The sequence below is a fragment of the Harpegnathos saltator genome, unplaced genomic scaffold (genome assembly GCF_003227715.2).
Source record: "Harpegnathos saltator strain DR-91 unplaced genomic scaffold, Hsal_v8.6 scaffold640, whole genome shotgun sequence".
In the NCBI taxonomy this organism is placed as follows: domain Eukaryota; kingdom Metazoa; phylum Arthropoda; class Insecta; order Hymenoptera; family Formicidae; genus Harpegnathos; species Harpegnathos saltator.
In genome coordinates, this window is record NW_020230472.1 from 15,746 (window position 1) to 34,046 (window position 18,301).

Below are 18,301 nucleotides of genomic sequence, written 5' to 3' on the forward strand. Positions count from 1 at the left end.
GGGATATAGGGATATAGGTTGCTGTACAGTGCTGTACAGTAAGGGCCATCACACGTAGAAAAATTTTAACCGTAACCGTAAAGTTGTAAGAAAACTGACCAATCACAGTCGATTATTATAATGTCACAAGAGAAAGGATCGACTGTGATTGGTCAGTTTTCTTACAACCTTACGGTTACGGTTAAAATTTTTCTACGTGTGATGGCCTTAACCACCGCTCCTAACCCCTTCCATCGGGATTATGCGAGAGAGAACGAACAGTAAAAACAGAGTGCTTCCTTTTCTACGAGAGTTATACCCCCACTCTTGAAATTTGGGAGAACGCGCAGTCTAGGGCTGCGTTCCGATATTCACTGCCAGTATTGAAAATATATACTTTATGTCACATATATTATAGATTTTCAGTACTGGCAGTGAATATCGGAACGCAGCCTAGATATACTGTTCTTTATAGCTGCACTGCTGAACTAGTGCAATAAGTTAAAATGAGACAACCATATTTTTTCTCATTCTAACTTATTGCACTAGTTCAGCAGTGCAGCTATAAAGAACAGACCAACTATGTCTATGATTTTGACAATATCGCTCAAATGTCCAAACTCTTATTAGATGGTCTCTAGTGTGGAAAGTCGGTGTCGCCGAAAACACCGTGTTGGCCGCTTTCAGGTTCCTCTCTGTTCCACAGGCTTCTATAGTATAACTAGACTGCTAACTCCCTTATATACAGTAGCACAAAATTGACCCCAAAAGTATGTATTACATAAGGGAATCAAATATTGCGTATGCGTGATTGGAGTCCACAAGGAGAAGGGGTATATAAGCAATCTGGTCCATCCAATTAGAAGAAATGTGTTTTGATTCAACCAATCAGACGTGAATGTCGGACACCAGGACGGTACATACTTTTCGGGGTCATGTATTGAGTCGGAGTTAGCAGTCTAGTTATACTATAGAAGTCTGTGCTCTGTTCCCATTGTGAAAAGAGTTCCACCATCTCCCATCACGCGGCGTTGCGTTGGTAGATCGTCATCAATTGAGCAAAGGGAAATGATAAAGTGAGGAAGGGAGCAAGAGAGACGAGTGGATGGCCGAAGTGCCGAGGGAGGAGTGAAGAGGGATTGAGGAGTAAAGGAGGAGAAGGGATGGGAGAGGTGAGAGAGAGGGAGGGAGGGAGCGAGAGAAAGAGTGAGAGGGAGAGAAACAGTGAGCGTTTCGAAAGCACTTGTCAACGAGACGTTCCGTCGGGATAATGCCACGGTGATCCGTCATTTTTCGTCTCACGATTGTGTCCTGTCGACCGCAACCAACCGCAACTTTGCCTATCGCGAAAACGATAACGCGGTCCTTTAAACACGATCACTGGCCGCTCGTTATCACGTTACTTCTGTTTCTTATCGCTACACGCGGCGTTACATTACGCTCGCGGTAGCCAGTAACGTATGTATCACACAACGTCGTCGGGAATCCGCGAATCTCAATATCCGTCCTGCCTGATTCCGTCCGATGTGGTGATCGACTTGAAATCTTGGTATTTATGAGATGTCACGGAGTGACGCGCTCAAAGTGCGCGACAGACAGTAAATGCTCCATGAATGGACGTCGTTCTTGAGACAAAGCGGTTATTCACCTCGACAATCGAGCAGAAGTCACCTGTTGTTTTGTTGCTTCTTCGTTTAGCATAGGTTCGAATATGATTTATACCGTTCATTGGTCTTAAGTGCTGTTTAGTATACACATTTATGTACATGCATAATATACTGTTACACTGTTGAGGGATTGACTGCAATGATGCATCCAATTTGTACAGACATGATAATTTACAAATTTTAATGCAATATAGTGAAAGTAATCTTTTGTCCGGTTCTAGATGTCACACTGCAGTAAAAATACCTGTGATCAGAAGACTGCGGTGATTGATCATGAGAGGCAGTTTCAGGAGGACTTAGAAAGAGCTCAAGCATTGAGTTTAGAGAGCTTGGCTCTAGAGAAATTTAGACTGCAAAAGTTGCAGTCCAATGTGCAGCAATTGTGCTCTAGACAAAACAATGTGTGCAATAGAAATAGTACAGTATCCGAGACAGATGGATGTTCACAAGGAGAAAGGTAAGTGTTTTGATATATCATATTTAACAAAATGATAATTCATCTTAATTTATGAATCAGTAAATATTAATCTAATAATATTTACTGATCTATGACATTTATATTTTGATAAGAAATAGATAAATCTTGCAAAATCAATTAAGTAAGATCTCACCATGTGATTATAGATCCCAATGCAGAAGTCGACCAAGACCTGGATTTTTCAACACAAATCAAAAGAATTCTGTAATATTGGCCCCACCACCTCCGATACCATGTAGAAGAAATTCAACCACCACTGCAGCCAGTCAGGATTCTTCTACTGATTTGATCAACTTTACAAGTCCTGTGAAACAGGATAATCTAGCTGAATATTGCCCGACACCACCTCCACCACCACAGTAATATATTTTTACTGTTATATTTAGTTGGCAAAATAATGTTCCATGAAGCTAGCTTATATATCAATATATTCTTTTTGATAATTGTTCCTCTTTAATATATACATGTATAAAATCTTAATCTTTAATATCAAGTATATTATGAACTTGTTCTAGAAAAGCACCGATAGAACCTAAATGGGATACTCATCCATCTATATTAAAGAGACAATCAAGAGTATCACGAAGTAATAGCTCAGTTGGTGCATATCATTCCAGAGATTTCAGATATCATTCTCTTTCTCCAGGCCCACGGTCTTCTACGGCACCATGTACACCAGGAACACCAGGAATTAGTCCTATCATGTCAAGAGCTAGCAGTGTTAGCAACAATGTACCTGATATTGCACCGCAGGTAGCAGAGATGTCTGTTAAATCCAAAATCTTTTATTCTAAGAGCGAACATTCCCAATCCTGACCTTTTTTTTTCTTTTTGTTATTTGGCCATAGTAAAATTAATGTAACTTTAAAATAGAATGTAGAGCAGTTGGTTAAAATGCAGTTTTTCTTGCAGCCTGCATGGAAATCTATTACACTTAAGCATTTTTTCTTCAGACAGGTATTATTATATGGAACATGCGCCCATGCTTTTCTTTTTGATGGTTTTAGAAAGAATTTTTAGATATTAGTTGTAATATCACAATATAGTCACAATATTACCGAAAATGGCCATAAGTAGCGTGTGTTTTTTTATATCATTAATTTATTTTAATTATTATAAATGTTATTTTAATTTTTTTTAATAAACTCTATATATATATATATAATATCATCTATATATAAAATAATATCAAATAGATTCATGTTTTATATATTTTCTAATAAATGCACAAAGGTATCTTCATATTTTACATATGCTGTTATTGCTAATTCTCCAAGCGAGGAATGTTCATCAATGCATGACGAATGAAACGAAAGAATGCCATCTTGAAGATTTCATACTTCTTTTGCAGATTCCTCCATTGCCTATGAATTATAGACCAACTGTTGCGCCTGCCATGTGTGCACCATCAATATCAGCATTTTGTATGGACGACGAACAGTTGAACGTGTTAAAAGTAATAGAGAAAAAGCCAAATAGCAATCTTATAGATTTGAGTAGTTTTGAACAAACGGAAGACAAGACGAATGTACGAGTTAGCGTGTTAGAAGCGTTTGATCCATTACTTATAAAGACTGACAATAGAAACGATTCCACACAAAACCATAAAGACGGTGAGTTATCAAATGTCGTAACTTTTTCAAATGTCGTAATAATTTATTAATATTGCATACGAAATGATAAAATCAAAATATAGATATGATTCAGCTGAAATATTATGTATGCGAAATATATATATATATAAATATTGTTGCTCCATTGTTATCACAAATGAATTTTTACAGACTCGCAATCGCAAGTTAGTGGCACTGTATACGATCCGTTCGATCCATTTGATTATATGTACAGCACAAACGAAAGCGCCAATTCGGATCCAGTTTACGTCGCTGTGGAGAAATCTGCAAAATCGCCGGCTATTTCACCAGCTGCGCCTCCACCCTTACCTCCTCGGAATTCATCTGCATGGAATACCATAGAGAGACGAAAAACTTCTTTGGATCGTCGAGTAAATTTCACAAAAGTTTATTTCTCATCTTTTTTTGCACAAAATCCTTCACGTACCAATATTATTTCCAGCAAAAGCGTCAAACGCGTTTATACGAGAACGTAACGGTCATAAAAACCAGGTCATCTCTTCATGATTGTGACTTGAAGGCGTTCCACAGTATGATCAAATTTGTACGAGGTTAGTGGAAAATAATATTTTGTCCCACGCCACACATTTTAACCGTATTCTTCATTTTTCACAATATAAATTCATTTAAGGCGAGTTTCCCTTTAATAATCCCACTACAAATATCGGCTACGTCGTGAGTCCAACGATGGAGAACTTATACCCAGATGGTACAAGTATAAAATTGGTAGTTCATCCACAATTGACCAGTAGCACTAAAGATCCAGTACCGTCTATTTCTTTTACCTGTAATGGTGAGTTAACAGAATTTATTTGAAGACTGCACGAAATTATTTCAATCTGTCATTTTCACTATTTCATTTCAGTGAATTGTAGCGTTGAACATGTTATTCTGAACGTCGCCTGTTCTTTAGAGGATGAGGATACAGTAAATGTAGAGAAATATTGTTTAAGAGTATGGGGACTAGCTGAGTACCTCGCACCTAATACAACTTTAGCACAATATGAGTATATACATCAGTGTATTAAATTAGAAAAGGATATCGAATTAGCTATAATGAGCAGATCACAAATTAAACAATCTATTGCTCGATCGGTCAGTATCATGTACATATATATGTAAGCATTTCATTATCTCAATCTTTACACATTCCTTTTCTTCTATTTCAGTTGCAGGATGACAATCGCGACCACTGTCTAAAGTTGGAAGATATTCTACCAAACGAGCCTTCACAACCTATTTCATATGATACATTACTTATTTTACTAGGTATATCTCCACACAGACACACGTGTATGTCAAAAAATGACATACTTTTATTGTATTTACATTGTTATGTGTATATTCTTACATTTATAGAAACAGTGGAGAAAGAAATGGAACGCGTAGAGACCGCAGCGATACAATTGGCCACCACAAACCAAGGTTCTAGCTTACTACCTCAACTTCAACCACGCGGCGTAGTGCAAGCGGTAAAAGCGGTGTGTGCCTTAATGGGAAGCATCGAGACATTCGAGATCACAGAGGCCGTTGACAATTTCGTGAATGCTTGCTGCCAGTTCCTGCCACAAGCTCACACGGCCAATATAGAATGCAAGAAACCAGAAATCTTGCACGAGGACGGTGATTACGCTGTGGTCACCTTAAGAAAGAAATTTCCCGACGTAATCGCCTCGCATTGTCATAAAATCCGTGACGCTATTCAAGAACTCGTTGAAACTTACTGTCATGCGTTCAGAGTCGACTTTCAGTTGAACAGCAAAGGAGAATTCCCGACAAGTAAGGAGAAACCAACTCTTTCACTTATGTGTATGTGTGCGCTTGCAAAATATAAAATTGACTTTTTCATGTTTTTGTCGGCAGATACGCTGGTTTCATCAGAGGTGATCGATACTATTTTGGTGCGTGTCGGAGCACTGCATAGACTACCGAATTCGTGGAAACACGACGATTATATAGTGGCAGCTCAAATATTTCATGGAACTAGGCCGGTAGGGAATCCCGTTTTATCGGAACCAATGACGGTCAGCTCAAATTTTTACCAGAGAATTTTATTTAATACATGGTAAGCATTAGGAAGCATTTATGACGTTCTAGTCAAAATTATTTGATTTATATAGTCTAACTAAAACTTCAATTCATACAAGGTTGGAATTTCGCGGAATAAGCGTATGTCAAGTGCCGAGAGAAGCCAGACTCGTGCTAGTTCTTTACGGCCGTACTTTGCAACCTGCTGAACACGAGTCCAATTCGTCCGCGGAGAATTCAATGCAGAAAGAGGAACTTGGATGGGGTGCTATACAATTCTTCGATTATGATGGGTAAGTAACACGAATAATATTCCACATCTCTGGTTTGTTCTTCATTCGACTTTTTATCTTTGACGAAATATCACATTGTCTCACCTAGTATGTTTCCTCGAGCCATATACGCACTTTTAAATATTTTTACTTTACTTGTAGCGTTATGAGCCAAGGGAGCTTTTTTCTGTCCCTCTGGCCAGCTATTGCAGACAAGAGATTAGGTCCAGCGCCAGCACCCGGAATTCACCCGCATGGCGATACTCACCCCATCATAGGATTAGAGCTACCCGATTACGGAGGAAAGGTATTGTTTCCTACCGAGTTGAGGGATCATGACGTGGAATCGCTCGACTTCAATTCGTTAGATCAAAATACGCAAGAACTATTGATCGACATCACGCAGCAAGACACGTTTTCGAGGTACGCGATTTTCTAGAAACGCGACAGTAACAAGTCAAATAACGTTCAAGCTTTCTCTGATGTGTTACGAGGGTTCTTCTTGTTTCTCAGACCGCCTATCGACGAACGGGAGATCCTTTGGGAGAAAAGGCATTATCTACATGATAGACCGGAAGCTCTACCTAAGGTATTATTAGCTGCGCATAGTTGGGACTGGGCATGCTTACCAGATTTACACGCGTCGCTCAGAGTTTGGAGTCCGTTGCCTCCAGTGCAGGCCTTGCAGTTACTTTTGCCGTGGTACGTTTTTGTGCAAGCTAGTCCAGTGTAATATTTTTTGAGAAAGTGATTAGAGTACCGCGTTATCTTCTTTTTTCTTTTCTTTGTAGCTTTCCAGACATGAAAGTCAGGGAAATGGCAGTTGAGTGGATTCGCGAGCTAAGCAACGATGAATTAGTCGATTATTTACCGCAATTACTTCAAGCGATGAAACATGAGACATACGAAGCTTCACCTCTGACACGATTTTTATTGGAGCGTGCCTTACTTTCACCACGAGTGGCTCATCACGTTTACTGGTTATTGACTCAAGCGCTACCGGGACAGAGTCCCCAGGTACAGGTTGGGGGATCAGCATTGGTAACATTATTAATCGCTTATACTGCTATTTTTAATGCTTGAATCGTAACAAAATAGCAATAAATTAGATCGCACATTAAAAAAACTTCTCTTTTCTTATGATTCATTTTCATTCATTCATATAATCTAAGCAATAGTAGTTTCATGCGACTTTCATTAACACGAAAACACTATCCAGTATTAGATATGTTGCAGCGAAGATCTTTTGTTCTTCAGAATTCTGCTGAGATTGCCGCGGAAGATGACAAGGCTATCAGTTACGCTCGTTATCACCGGAGACTGCAATTAATGTTGAGAGCATTGTTGGCAGTTATTGGAGATGCGCTGAGAAATAGTTTCCTTACTCAACAATTACTAGTTAAAGTATGTTTCAATTTTATATTTTATATACACATATTTGAAGGAGCGTATATATACTACAAATCACAATTTGCATACTTTGTGTAGAATCTTCATGAGGTAGCTGAAAATATTAAAGTCACAAAGGAATCGTTACGCATAGAAACACTTAAAAGCGGCCTACAAAACATACACTGCCAGTTAATGGAAGATGATGGCACGTGTTTGCCGTTGTCTCCTAGTAAATTAGCGTTCGGCATAAACGTATCTACATGTGCCTACTTCCCATCGTTCACTCTCCCATTGAAAATTAACTTCATCGGTTGTGACAGTGTAATAAGTCCCGCAATTTTCAAGGTATGTTTCTCGCAAAGGCATTCTATCTGTAGTCGCAGTGTCACGCATTGAGTGGTTATTCACATCGTTACTTCTCTCTTACAGGTTGGTGACGATTTACAGCAGGATATGTTGACTCTCCAAATGGTGCGTATTATGGACAAGTTGTGGTTGAAGGAAGGACTCGATCTGAAAATGGTTACTTTCACTTGTGTACCGACCGGCCACAAACGTGGAATGATAGAAATGGTCACAAATGCGGAAACATTGCGAAAAATTCAAGTTGAATTTGGTTTAACCGGGTCGTTTAAAGATCGACCGATCGCAGAGTGGTTGGCGAAACACAATCCCTCAGAATTAGAGTACGAAAGAGCGGTAGCAAATTTCACGGCATCTTGCGCCGGTTATAGCGTCGCCACTTATATCTTAGGGATATGCGATAGGCACAACGATAACATAATGTTGAAAACATCTGGTCATTTATTTCATATTGACTTCGGAAAGTTCCTTGGCGATGCGCAAATGTTTGGAAACTTCAAAAGGTGAGCATAATCTTGCATTTTGATTTTAATTGAAATAATGTGAATTTATATGTATAATATTATTCATTGTTTTCAATAACAGAGACAGGACACCGTTTGTGTTAACGTCAGATATGGCATATGTTATAAATGGGGGCGACAAACCTTCTGCGAAGTTTCATCATTTTGTAGATTTGTGCTGCCAAGCTTTCAATGTAGTTCGAAAACATGGAAATCTTATTCTTCATCTTTTTGGACTGGTACGTTATAATTCTTCACATTTCATGGTAATGCTTGTGAAAAATCTGTCTTTACTACGACTTTTCAATTTCCTAATATAAAATGGGATATTAAATATAAATAATGTAATCACTATATATATCGTAAATTTTCTTTGTCTTTAGTGAACTTTACTTCAAAATCTTAAACCTCATACATTAAAAATCTACGAAAAATTATATTTTATCATAAAAATGAAGATACTTGAATTATATAATTATATACACAAATATATAAATTATATAATTACAGTCTATAAAAGTCTATGAAATTAAATTAAATTAATGAATCGTTATTTAGTAAAATATAGATTTTCAACATAATTAGAAAAATATTATAGACTAATTATTTCACGTAAACTTGCAAACATTATGTTGCATATTAGAATGCGTTTGCAATGAGAGATTCATGAGTTATATACTCTACTGCTCTGTTATAAAAACAACAAAACCGCAAGAACCGGAAGAACTTATCCATATGCTTTATCAGGGGACCGCTATCGCCCTAAACTATATACGATGTAGTTAATTAGCGTTTATCATCCGTGCTCTTGTAATATCGTGTATTGTAGCAGTCAGTTTGCGTCAATCGTTTTAAGAGTGAGGTGCCGTGGAGAGCGAATAAAAGTCAGAAAACCGTTGTCAAGTTAAAATGCTACCAATAGTTTCCACAGTGCGTTGCCGTTAAAGAGAATAGGGATACATTTCCATCTTCCCAATAACATCCCAAAATAGATCGCAATGGATGAACTAATATCTCAGAAGAATCTCCTCAGTGATCTCCATAAACAAGATCTCATAGCACGAAAACTTCACGATATCGAAATAAAAGATCATTTGAATCAAGCGAGAATGAACGAATATACGACTTCGCAGATGACTTCGTCTGGCATCCCTGGAGTGACCATGGACGCAGTCAGTTACGTACAGAAAGCACTACTCCCGGGACAAACGAATCCCGAAGCAGCGGCAACTTTCGCTCGAATGATAGAGAGCTCGTTGAAGAATTGGTTCACACAGTTCAACTTCTTCCTGCATAATCTGGCGCAGCTCAGATTCTCCGGAGATCACAGCGATGGAGAACTCCTGTCCTTCATCCCGCGCACATATTCGTGAGTTTTTCTTTCTATTTCAAATTGAAAGGGCGAATCGTATCAACGAGAGATGAAACGAGAATTCAAATTATCAAAATTTCACTCGGCAAACATTTTTATTTGCTTTAAATTACATCGCGATGCCCTTCAAGCGCATACTTTTCAAATCATAAATATGTAAATACATAAACATACACACACGTGTAATCTTAAGCGATTAACAACGTTTACAACCATTGTAGAATGCAACAAGAAGGTCAATTAACAAGCGTCCAGGTTCACGGCTACCAAAAACGCTACGATCCGGAAAAATATTATATGTATATTTTGCGGATACAACGGAAAGGTCAAGCAGACCCAACGTATTTGTTTCGATCGTACAAAGAATTCTGTGAATTCTATCAAAAATTGTGCATACACTTTCCACTTGCCAAGGTGGCTAGGTAAGACCCACGTATACACACCAATCATGTCGTTTTTTCGTGCAATGCTTAATGCAAATGTTAAATATATAGATTATAATATATCTATTCTAAGATAAGGAATTCATTATTAATATTTTTTCATGTCGATTTAAGCATTACATATATATATATATATATATATATATATATATATACAAATAATTAGCATGAATAATGGGTAGAAAAATGCGAATTGATATACATATTTTCGAAATACTTTCACGTGTACCATTTCATGACATTTTTATCATTTTTTAAATCACTAATTCAGTTTCTTGACAAGTACTATCTTTCATATTTGAAACATGATTTTGATCTTCATTTGTTTCATTCGTTTCTTCTTCGTATATGGACGATTGTTTTACCATCTTTAATTCTTTGATAGATGCAACAAGTTCCTCATTTTGAGCTACGTATTCATCATGTTCCAAATCAGTATTTAATGATTGTGATTGACTTGTAAGGTCTTCTTTATTATTGGCATTTGTTGAGTCATTTGCAATCGAAGAAGACACAGTTGACAGTGAATATTCGTTTTTCCTCATTGCCAATGTATTAGATTCAGAATACGAAACTCTTCTGTATATGCCTGGCATTGTTGAAATTTTGTATGCCCCTTTTTTATTTATTGACAAACGTGCTCGGAACCATTTTAGACCCATTTTTATGTGTATAATATCAAACCTTTAAAAAGAAATTCATTTCTCCTGAAATTGTCTTTAATTCTTAAGTGGTCTGTAAATAAGACACAATTTCTCATATTTTTAATGTAAGAACTCATTGGTCTGATACTACTTACTTTTATAAAAAAATTTTTTTGATAAATTCAGTTATAACCTGGTGGATCCTTTGGAAATATTTATCTAGTTATTGGATATAATATCTATATTTAAAATATTAAGATATTAATTATAAGATATTAACATCTTATCTTATTTTATTTGTCTGCAACAATTAATTTTTCACATGAGATACGTTAAGGTAGCACGCACAATAACAATATTATTTTTATTCTATAGTTGATATTGATAAACAATTATTTTACTTACGATGCAGAAATGTCAAGCTATTATTGCCTGTGTGGTCATTTCAGAAAACACAATAATAAATTCACAGGGAACCTAAAATACAATCAAAATATTATTATTATTACGTTTAAAATTGAAAATCAGTTCGATATTTGCACATTATCACGAGCGAGAATTCCGCGATATATTGAGAGAAAAGCACAACGAAGAAGAACGTCGTGTCACGAAGAACGCGGAATATCTTAAACACAAAAAGCCTCGTCGCGCATAAAGTCGCACCTTTTGATACGCGTTATCTTCAGATTGTCTGATATTAGTCAGACATATCTCATATGCTTATAGCAGTCTGTTAGTCATGCTATGATTAATTATAGCACGATACTCGTTGAATGCAAATATCATGAAGAATAATTTAATTAAGATGATTCTTCTTTGTTCTGTTTAAAACACTATATAAATTTATGTGTAATATACAGAAACTTCACAATGCCACTATTGCTTCATACAACTGCTTCAACTCTAATACATTATATTTATTTACGAAAAGAGGTATTCATCACACACGTTGTCCCCTCGATCACGAGACGCTAATACAATTGGATGTTTACAAATAGGAAAATACGTCATTCATCACGATTTTAATAACAGGGTCTACTCATCCCGTTTATTTCGCAGCTTACCGAGCGGAATGAGCGTCGGACGCTCCAACATTAAGCAAGTGGCTGATAAACGACGGGCAGATATAGAGAAGTTTCTTGTAAGTCTGTTCAAAATGGCACCAGAAATTTCTCAAAGCGATCTGGTGTATACTTTCTTTCATCCGTTGCTGCGAGATCAACAGAACGCTGATATTCGCTTGCGTAAAGTCAAAGGTAAAGCCTTCATACGTGTTGAAACTTGCAAAAGATGTGCTATATACATTACACTTTTAATTTTAAATTCGAAAATCTTAAATTTTTTGTATTTATGTATCGAGCAATTTCGTTTTTCATGTATTAGTTGGAAACTGGTGGGCAGAGAAGAGGGTCAGAGACAATGTGCAAAATGGCCAGATCAAATTATCTCTTCACTATGCACGTGGCACCTTGTCTGTCATGGTTTATCATGCTCGAGGACTCCCTAAAGTAGCTAACGCTCAAGAACCAAATACATATGTGAAGGTATACCTTAAGCCCGATCCCACGAAAGCGACGAAGCGGAAAACAAAGGTGATAAAGAAGAACTGTCATCCGTCATTTATGGAAATGGTAAATAAATAATGTCAATTTTAATACGCTCTGACTGCTCAAAATATCGATCAGTGCAAGTTTAATAAGAAAACGTTGTAATTGGTTAATTATTTACCTTTTTTTTTCATCGCACCAGTTGGAGTACAGAATGCCGCTAGAAGTGATAAAAGAAAGAACGCTTGAAGCAACGATATGGAATCATGATACCTTGCAGGAAAACGAATTTCTTGGTGGCATAAGTTTACCACTCGGACGTCTCGACTTGACAAACGAAACCATCGAATGGTTTCCGTTGGGTAGCGTACGATGAAACGAGTATAAAGACTGCCTTGAAATTGAGTCTCTTAATGCTCATAGAGATCTAGAAACTATCACATCAGAAGACATAACTTTAGCGCACAATATTAAAGCTTCTTCATCACATTATGCACAAACGAGTGCAATTATCACCGCGCTTATTCGCGATATAAAAATAATCTTTATTTATATTACTTCACATCTAGCAGAGTCTTGCTTCCTTAACGAAGTAATTTCGCAATTTATAGAATGACATGGTAGATGTTAAGAACTATGTGATATCCAGGAGATAATTATATGCAGAGGAAAAGTCAGCTTCTACAAAAGTTGCTAAGGAATATAAAGTATACATAATAATTATTTAAAGAAACATATAAGTGCACTCGTTTGCACATCTTGCGCAAAATTATTCTGATGAAGTCAGGAGCGTATTAAATGATCATGATTGTGCAAAACATCGTTTATGGGCTTCCATGGTGATTTGTTATGACAGAAATCGAATGATAATACATGGTGTAAATAGTTGTCCTTTATTATACTCTTACTTGATAAATAAAAGTATAATGAAGATGCATTTTCCTGAATCTTCCGGTGCAATTGTGACTTTGAATGTTTTGCATATCATCATTCCGACATCTGTCTCCGATAACTGATTACTGTACAAACTCGTGAGTAGTGGTTTGCAATCGTGATCATTTGATGCGATTGCTTTATAGGGAAAAGAGTGTGCAAACGAGTGTGCAATGTACAACATGGCCTGTCGCAAAAGTAATGGGGCTTTCTTGTTGTGATAACAATGGGTGTTAAAAATGTAATTCTTAAATCTTAGTATCTTGTAGACATGAGACTAGATGTGATACGATTTATTCAGTATGTCTCACGTACTCGTAAATTAAACAAAAGTATGTTTCATGATTGCGTCGCAAAAGTGGAGCACAGAGATATCAAGCGAAAGTCAACTTTTGTTTCACTAAAGTATGGATAGGTATGTGCAAAAGTATGAAACTTATCAGACTCTAAACTTTATGTCGAATACAAACTTTTTGGTGATATAAAAATTGTTTGAGAATCTAATTAAACTCATAAAGTTCTTCTGTTTTGCTTTGATAACGCAATCGACAAACTCTTGTCATATTGGCAAGATTTCAAGGTTCAAATCAGCCTGCGGATTTCGAGTACGATGTTGGCACATCACTTTGAAAAGCCTAATTGCTTTGGTCTAGTCTAATTGCTTTGGTGGCAGATCGCGGTATGTTGAAATATGCAAGACGAAAATAGATCAAGAAAAAAAAACAATCATACTGTTGCAGGAATTTAGAATTATACTGCGTTTATGTATATTTCTCTAATTATATTTTTTGGCAGAGAACGTCTGAACAAATGAAAAATTCATCATGTGAATCGAATGAATTTCTGCACTGGAAAGTTACTCTTTTAAAGGAATTTTATACACTTATTTATTTATATCACTTTTTACCGACTATCGATGACCAATTGTAAATATATTAATGTATTTTATATGACATGCAATCGCAGTAACGAAATGATCATCATGGAACGATCATGAATCAGTCATCAAGTTCTAAATTCCCTTTAGATGACATTTTACAGTCCGGGGGAAAGTTCGCAGAGATTCCTATCAAATCTAGTTAAATGAAAATCGAATTATGTGTGTATGTGTGACATACACATACAGCAAAATCATGTTTTATGGTATTATTTTAATGATAGAAGACATCACATAATTTACATAATCGTCTGATATAATGGCCTCTCATTTATAGCGAGTGGACGTACTATTAACGTTATTAAAGTTATGTGTATATATGCTATTAAATTTATGTAATAAATTATCTTTTTCGTTTTGTTTCTATACATATGTTGCTCGATTTGATGAACAACCGAATTTGCAAATATCCAAAACACAATTCTCAGAGTAAATCTTGTTTGAGTCATTTTAAGACAAGAGCGACAAAACGAAACTCGATTCTTGTCGATCAAACGAGCAACATTTGGTTCAAAACCGCTCAGTACTGCTTCGTCGTTTTAGAATAGCCACGATCGGTAAAGCAACTTATCATTCAACGCGTTCCAACTGAAAAAGATTAATATCTTGTTCGTTCGGGAGATTCATTTTTGATCTATAAAAACGAATACGAAATTATCGATGAGTTGTCAAAGATCATCGTCCTGGATAAATTTTTATAACCATCAAACAAACCCCAAAATATGTTTGACGAAAGATAATATCTACCATTTTTAATTGGAAAGGAATTATTAAACAATGAAAAATTTCATATATGCTAAATCTTTTGTAAGCCTTTTTCTATTTTTATTTTATCGCGCGATTTATTTGATATATCGATTGTATCGTTATATCGAAACTTGCGACCACACTCAATGTGCCAACTTCAACACGGTCTTTTTCGGAACAATGGCGGCGCGGCGGTGAGTGTTTGAAAGATCGTCCCGTATTTTTCGCAATTTTAGCTTGTTTATAATAAGTCCCGAACATAAATTATCATCACCGGGAGTGCCGGAAGTGTTGTGCGTTTGTATAGTAAGATATAGCAGGTTAAATGTCTACCGAAAACATGTATCTCGCGGAACGAATGCCGTCGAATCTTCGGGAGTGTCGAACAAGGTATCGCGCGACCGTTACGGTAGTCGGGGATCTAAATCGCTCCGTTATTGCTTTTGAATGTTCAAATGAAATCAAGTCGTGCGCGAAATATTGTGCGAAAGGGCAGATATGTGATGTATTTATTGTGACGAAATATCGCGAAGAAATCGCAATATTTCGTGCAACAAGTCGTCGAAAATGTCCGGTCCGATAAGCCGCATTCTGCTCTTCACGCATCAAGGAAAATTCGGTAAGTGCCAATTAAAAATGATTAAACAGATGTCGATTGATATGAGATATCCGGTAAATTTATCGTAAACCGTGTATCGTAGTTATTTTTGCCCACAGAATCATATATTGTGACGTTATATATATTCTTACGCTATATTGACAAACGAAATGTATAGTTTTAATAACTGACAAAAAATTTATTTTGTAAAAACTCTGGCTAGCAACTCATTCGTACATCGCTAAAAAAAATTATTACCATAAACCTGTATAATTGCAAGATAAGTTTCTTACTTATGGAAAAAGGAAACAGTCGGTAACGGTAGTACTCTAACTTTCTCTAAGCAGCTAAAAGATTATTGAAGAGATCGTTATTATCGACAGGTTATAATGTGTAAGATGATGAATTATAAAAATTTAGATAGATAAATGAATATAAAATGTAAGTTAGAACGCTGTATATTAGAATTTAGTCCGCTTACAATTTGAATGTGTTTTTTTCTATAAAATATAAATACTTGAACGCAGATCTATATAATACAAATATTTTATGTAGAAGTATAATCCTACTATATAGACTTGTATTGCTCGTAGTAGCACTTTTTCTTTCATAGGTTTGTTACTTAATATTTTTTATCAGTTTTTTTACATTTTCTAACCCTCTGCCACATTTTTAGAAATGTATTAATAAGTAACATATTGTTTTGCTTCAGGCTATTTGTTGGCTTATTAGATTTTTATATTTTTTTATATGTTTATTTTAATTCTATAACAAGAAGAAGTCTTATTAAACGACTATTTGATTAAATTATTCCTTGAACGTTTCATAAATGATTTCCAAAAATATCAATATCAATCAGACGATTAAATTTGGAACGGGTACTTCTTAATTTTTGTAACATGTTTATAAAAATATTCTAAATGTTTGTAATAGTTTTGTGAAATTTACTTTACAATAATCGCAACGCTCAGCAACACGATCGTGTGTCGGCCATTTGTGTGTAGCCTTCGTGTCAAATAAATGCAGGTAATTCAGCTCAAGAGTGGTCGAACCGGTTGCTATTTATCTTTTGGTCGAAATGTTTTTTGCTCGTCACAGGAATTTCAGTCAAAAAACAAACATTAGGGGTTTTGTATCTACATATCTGCAAGGCGGGGTTTCGAAATGCCCAATAAGCGACAGGACGACATAATGAGATGAAATGGAGGAAACTTTATTAAAAACTATACGATGGTTTTGATCAATTATTCATTTCGTCGTCATGCTGACTCATAAAAGCAATAGAAAAGCACTTTCTGTTTTGCTCTTTCGCGAAAAAAGCATACTTTTGCGATTCTCGCGAGTATATATAAAATAATATGCGGTACCAGCCAACCAAATGCAATGTCCCAGATAACACGAAGGCAACGTTAATCATATCGATGAAAGGATAAAGAAAGCTTAGAACGACTTCGTTCTCCATTTAACATTCAGAAAATACGCAGGGAACGAGACAAAGGCGTTCAAGAATCGTGCAACAATGGGAGTGTCCAAAACCTTTTTTCTCTGCTTTATCGTTTCATATTATACAAGGTTTAGGTAGTATGCTTAGATAACACAACCACAAATTTATGTATTGAAGGCTCAAAAGTAATTGATGACAGTATTCGCTATAGTGAAGAGTTGTTACAAGTGATGTTACATCGTAACATCGATGTACACTTTCTAAACACAAAATAAAAAGTAAGAAAAATGGAGATGAGAGATATTACAGAGAGCTTAATTAACACGATTAATATTATTAATAATAGCACATTAACATCAAGAGCAGTATCGACGATAACACAAGTTGCGAATCGAGCAATAATCTCTCAATTGCCGTGTTCGAAAATCGATCACATTGGCGATGTTTCGTTTTCCCTTCGCGTCGCAAACAAAAGAAAATCTTGTAAGTATAATGCACACGTCGCGGACATGCAAACACGCATGCCGATAATAAAATATTATCATCGAGGAAAAAGAATTCATCAACGCTCCGCGGATTCCGCGCAATGACAACGATAAATTAGCCGAATCACGCGTAGCGTAATGCTACACTAGCCTAAACCGAGTAACTTTCTTACAGGAGCCCCCTGTAACACACGGAACTTGGCGGGAACGAGATAGAGTCGCTATTTAAAACGCCGTCGTAAATATTATGCAATCGCAATTAATACCTCTCGCGCGTGTTTGCCGAGATATCGTACACGCTACGTCGTCGCCGACTCTGTGACATATATGACACTGTGTATAAGCGCGCGTTTAATCGCACACGCGGGTAGGATGAAATTTACCTTGATTCGCGGCTCCTCTCACACGTCGATCGCCGCGCGATTCCGCTTTAATTCAGCCGTGCGCACTTGAAACCTTGTTCGCGATAATCCGACAGCCAGTAGTTATTACGCACTCTCAGGATCTAATGTTAATGTCCGCCGATTAAACGTTTGAACTTCCGTGATCATAATGCCGGTGCTGGAGCTTGCCGCGGGACCCGTGAGGACGAAGGGCTTTTAGGTACTAATTTTATGTAAAGTTATGAGACGTCGGCGGTGCTCCGATGTGCCATCACGCTTCCCGCAGGTGCTATAATCAAGAACCCGCGCTTCACGACCGTCGTGTGCTGCAGTATAACTAAATATTCTGCCAGGAATTCCGACTCTTTCGGAGATGACGGAGATTCTTCCCGCGAAAACAAACTACGACCCTTCTGCGAGCTCCTGCGGAGCAGCCGAGAGATCCGTTCCTC

At 36.7% G+C, this 18,301-nt stretch overlaps 2 protein-coding genes and 1 long non-coding RNA gene across 9 annotated transcripts; 1 reads left to right on the forward strand and 2 right to left on the reverse strand.

The window, feature by feature from the left end:
* The first annotated feature begins 1,171 nt into the window (after positions 1 to 1,171).
* Positions 1,172 to 13,978, forward strand: Pi3K68D (phosphatidylinositol-4-phosphate 3-kinase catalytic subunit Pi3K68D). Of its 6 annotated transcripts, XM_025304700.1 has the most exons (27): positions 1,172 to 1,682; positions 1,868 to 2,103; positions 2,271 to 2,483; positions 2,640 to 2,710; positions 2,771 to 2,877; positions 3,037 to 3,081; positions 3,476 to 3,737; positions 3,909 to 4,129; positions 4,201 to 4,309; positions 4,390 to 4,551; positions 4,624 to 4,853; positions 4,928 to 5,027; positions 5,118 to 5,537; positions 5,622 to 5,823; positions 5,906 to 6,079; positions 6,221 to 6,481; positions 6,572 to 6,760; positions 6,850 to 7,099; positions 7,316 to 7,462; positions 7,547 to 7,795; positions 7,880 to 8,316; positions 8,399 to 8,555; positions 9,450 to 9,685; positions 9,910 to 10,110; positions 11,835 to 12,031; positions 12,159 to 12,406; positions 12,525 to 13,978. In XM_025304700.1, the coding sequence occupies exons 2-27, from the start codon at positions 1,868 to 1,870 to the stop codon at positions 12,696 to 12,698; spliced, it is 5,298 nt and encodes a 1,765-aa protein (XP_025160485.1). In that variant the 5' UTR covers positions 1,172 to 1,682; the 3' UTR covers positions 12,699 to 13,978. The 6 variants fall into 6 exon arrangements, with proteins under 6 accessions (XP_025160485.1, XP_025160483.1, XP_019698714.1 ...); XM_025304698.1 differs by having other exon boundaries at positions 2,640 to 2,877; XM_019843155.2 differs by having other exon boundaries at positions 2,640 to 2,877; positions 6,850 to 7,081.
* On the reverse strand, positions 10,317 to 11,052 carry LOC112589860 (uncharacterized). Of its 2 annotated transcripts, none has more exons than XM_025304702.1 (2): positions 10,931 to 11,052; positions 10,317 to 10,815 (listed from the first exon to the last, which is right to left on the reverse strand). In XM_025304702.1, exon 2 carries the CDS (start codon positions 10,791 to 10,793, stop codon positions 10,386 to 10,388), a length of 408 nt encoding a protein of 135 aa, XP_025160487.1. In that variant the 5' UTR covers positions 10,794 to 10,815; positions 10,931 to 11,052; the 3' UTR covers positions 10,317 to 10,385. The 2 variants fall into 2 exon arrangements, with proteins under 2 accessions (XP_025160487.1, XP_025160486.1); XM_025304701.1 differs by having other exon boundaries at positions 10,317 to 10,866.
* LOC105187091 (uncharacterized) lies at positions 11,182 to 11,828 on the reverse strand. Its single transcript, XR_850078.2, has 2 exons — positions 11,439 to 11,828; positions 11,182 to 11,252 (listed from the first exon to the last, which is right to left on the reverse strand). It is a non-coding gene; the product is annotated as an uncharacterized LOC105187091 (long non-coding RNA).
* Positions 13,979 to 18,301: the final 4,323 nt, after the last annotated feature.

Excerpts from the sequence above, each read along its gene's own strand:
- Pi3K68D (XM_025304698.1), top strand. The coding sequence starts at position 1,868 with ATGTCACACTGCAGTAAAAATACCTGTGATCAGAAGACTGCGGTGATT. Across the intron at positions 4,854-4,927 it reads AACAATCTATTGCTCGATCG|TTGCAGGATGACAATCGCGA; the intron begins GTCAGTATCATG and ends CTTCTATTTCAG. Across the intron at positions 6,482-6,571 it reads CAGCAAGACACGTTTTCGAG|ACCGCCTATCGACGAACGGG; the intron begins GTACGCGATTTT and ends CTTGTTTCTCAG.
- LOC112589860 (XM_025304702.1), bottom strand. The coding sequence starts at position 10,793 with ATGGGTCTAAAATGGTTCCGAGCACGTTTGTCAATAAATAAAAAAGGG.